Source organism: Vitis vinifera, chromosome 10 (genome assembly GCF_030704535.1).
Source record: "Vitis vinifera cultivar Pinot Noir 40024 chromosome 10, ASM3070453v1".
Classification (NCBI taxonomy): Eukaryota; Viridiplantae; Streptophyta; class Magnoliopsida; order Vitales; family Vitaceae; genus Vitis; species Vitis vinifera.
This window is the reverse complement of record NC_081814.1, coordinates 4,885,185-4,888,874: the sequence shown is the minus strand read 5'-3', so window position 1 is coordinate 4,888,874 and position 3,690 is coordinate 4,885,185. Positions and strand designations below refer to the sequence as shown.

The window sequence follows — 3,690 nt, the reverse complement described above, 5'->3', positions numbered from 1 at the left end:
TAATTTTCTGTATATATTGAAACCTAATCTATCATTAGCACTTAAAAGATAAGTGTTATTTATTTCATCAATTAATATTTAATTATAATTTTTTTTAATAGTTTTATGGGGTGGGTGTGGGGCAAATTATCTATTCATCTTTCGTTTTTTAAATGATTAATTATCTAAAGGGACATTTTTTTTTTCTTTTGGAAATTTGAGTTTTTTTGGGGATCCTAAGAAGAGTGAGCCTATTCTTTTCTTACTCTTGTCTTCATAAAGTTCCATACTTTGTATTCATTTTCCACATATTTCATTTTGCACACTGTTGGATTCTTCTTCCAAAAAATCAGGTTTTTTTATTCTTTCTTTAAGAGTACTTTTTTTTTTAATGCCTGGTTTGTTCATACTTGAATTCTAATCGCATGGTTTCATTCTCATGGTTTCATTCTCGAGAAGAACCCTAGGGACTAGAGAAAATTTTCTTTTTCCTTATCTCTATTAAAATATCATTTGATTTAAAGGTGAATCTACATGTTAGTACTGCACAACCTTATTTCAAATCTATTATTGTTTGTAGGACACCAACCACAACGGGTGGAAGTGCAACTCCAATAAAACTTGAGGATTAACATTTTAATTGGTTTATATAAGGGAAACTTTGTTTCAACTTAATCATAGTTTTCTAGTAGACAAATGTATGACAATCATTTTTTGTAATGAACAGGGAAAAATTACTGCAATGATTGTGTGTTGGATTCTAGGAATGGGGTCCGCTGTATCATGGAACACTATGCTGATAATCGGAGATTACTACTACAAGTTGTTCCCGGTATGAAGAATCATCATAAATTTAATTCAAGAATTGAGTTTATTCACACCTTTTTGATATTTGTTGATACGCTTAGATTAAGTGTAATTTTTACTAGATTACAGAAATATTTACTTGTCAAAGTTTCATAAGAATTAGGATTGTTTTGTGATAAGTTCTTGGTTACTGAAATCTTTACTCGTGGAAGTTTCGTAAGAATTAGGATTGTTTTGTGATAAGTGCTTGATTTTGATAAAATTTAGTTTAAGGTTTTTCTCATGAATATGGGATGCTATGCAATGCCTTTTCATTCCAACAGCAAAATGATATTCCGTACGGCCATGTGGGAGTTGAAAGACATTGGATTCCTCCATTAGTGGGCAACACATGTTTGACGGATGTTCCTTCTTGGTTTAAGGGACAAGGAATATTAAGGACTTGTGTAGTAGAGTGATATTCCTTGTATAAGTTAAAAGAAGATGTCACACATTGTACATTTTACCCAGAATTTTGTTATGAAATGGGATTGCAAGTATAAACTATTTAACAAGGTTTTGTTTTCCTGTGAAGCGATACCATCCTGAAAGGGTTCTTACGGTTATTTGTCAAACATTTGCAATTGGATCAATGGCTATATTGACTTACAAGGAAGCAATTACGAACACCCCAAAGAGAAACATAATTGGATATACTCTTTTCTGTGTGAGCACTCTTATACTCATTGTGGTAAGTGTTGGTGATTCTTTAGTGCCCCTTCCATGTTCTTGAAATGCTGCACTTCACTTAGCATTATTTACAACCAATTTGATTCCATTTTTTTCCCCTGTCACAGTTGGACTTAGCGACATCGGGCCAGGGAGGGATAGGACCTTACATTGGCATATGTGTTATTGTGGTTGCTTTTGGCGTTGCTACTGCACTGGTTCAGGGTGGAGGGACTGGAGATCTATCCTTCATGTCTCCTGAGTTTGTTCGAGTACGTTTGTCCTTAGATTTTTTTATGCTTCTACAACTCATCTCATTCCTAGTTTTTAAAGTTTCTTATCCTTAAGAATTTTTTTGCCATCAATCCTACAGTCCTTTATAGCTGGTTTGGCTGCATCAGGGGTTTTGACGTCAGCTTTGAGGCTTATGACAAAAGCCGTTTTTGGTAAATCTGATGATGGGGAACGCAATGGTGCAAGTATGTAGCTTTCTCTAAGTAATAGACAAAATTGTTTATAATGGTTACACACTTGTTTAATGTTCATTGTAGTAAGCTTTTATTCTGTGAACATAGTGTTAAAATGTAACACCCGGGCTTTTCTTTTAAGGGTAATTTAGGAAATTGTTATTACTAATTAAATTAATTAATTAATTAATTTAATAAAGTGGAAGAGGGGTAAAAGTGTAATTTTACGAATAAATACCCTAGGTATAAATTAGAAATTTTATTATTTCCCTTCTTTTCTGAATAGAGTTCCTGTTCGCAGAATTCCAGAGAACGTAAGGTTGGTGTCAGATTTCAGGGTTGAAGAACAGATCTCTATAGGTAAGATTCTAACCTCTAGTTTAATATTTTAGATTCATTGATCTATTTTAAATACATTAGATATATTTTTGGAAAACCCCAAATCTAGATTAGGGTTAGATTATTTTTTTTTAATTCGTTTTAATATCAAATAGTGAAAATTTAATATTTTGATTTTAGTATTGGAATTTGGGAGATCTTAAGTTTTATTAGAAAAAAAAAAAAAATTGCTTGGAATATTTTGATTTTAGGTTAGGGTTATAAAAAAAAAAAAAGAAAAAAAAAAAAAAAGAAGAAGAACGCGTGAGCACTGAAGGAAGGAAGGAAAAATAATAATAATAATAATAAGAATGGGGGGCATGCGTACTGTGCTATTGGAAGCATTAAAAAAAAAAACAAAAAAAACAAAAAAAAAAAAAGAAAAAGTGTATGCGTGTGCCAGCCTGCATGTATATGTATATATATATATAATGAATCATCATTAGACAAAAAAAAAAAAAAAAAAAAAAAAAAAAAAAAAAAAAAAAACAAACTTTGCTTTTTGGTGTGTACCCGAGGAATGGTTGGGTGGAAAAACCTTACTTTTTGGTGTGTACCCGAGGGATGGTTAGGTGGCTTTTGAATTGATTAATTAAAATAATAATATTTAATTTTAGATTTATAATTAAGATAATAGTAATAATAGATTTAGCAAAATATATATATATATATAGAGTTTTATAATGAAATAAAATTGTAATTTAATTAAATTAGTAGTGTGTTATTAGAAATAAATTGGGAATTTATTAGTTTTATTTAAATAAGGAATAGATTAGTTAAATTATAGATAAATAGTAATAATTGTTTCTCTTATGTTATATTAGGTGAAGAGTAGATTATATTTTTTCAGAATTATTCTTCTTCCAAGCTTTCAAGGACTTCTTTTGAGGTAAGGGAAGTTAATGCAATATTTATAAAATTAAATTATTTTATATGTTATTTTGAATTGTGGAAAAGAAAATGATATTTTGTTACCATGCATGGATCAAACTGTTTTGCACTAAATATTATGTTGGAATATTTTGTTTTATTTATGACACAAAATATAGAGATATTATGTTGTATAAATTTGCATACTTGAACAAAAACATCACTCTGGTTTATTTGGCCCTTGTCAACGGGATATAATAGTTGACCTTTACATTTCATGGTGGGAATGTAATTGATTTGGACCCCAGCCTCTAGGGGTTTGGTTAGAGGTTACTAGTACTAGTAGTGTTTGGTTCCGTCCACCAGGAACAATTTGAGGCTAGCCACCCATTTGAAAAGTCCCACCTAACTGGGCATTTGATATTTGATAACCAGAGTAATGAAAAATTGAATGGATTTGATTGAGTCTGATGTGAAAGTG

General features: G+C 30.6%; 1 protein-coding gene across 1 annotated transcript; it reads left to right on the top strand.

Annotated features, from left to right (window-relative positions):
- The first annotated feature begins 745 nt into the window (after positions 1-745).
- Positions 746-1,981, top strand: LOC100267209 (equilibrative nucleotide transporter 3). Its single transcript, XM_019218114.2, has 4 exons — positions 746-811; positions 1,361-1,516; positions 1,623-1,766; positions 1,868-1,981. Exons 1-4 carry the CDS (start codon positions 746-748, stop codon positions 1,979-1,981), a joined length of 480 nt encoding a protein of 159 aa, XP_019073659.2.
- The last annotated feature ends 1,709 nt before the right edge of the window (positions 1,982-3,690 follow it).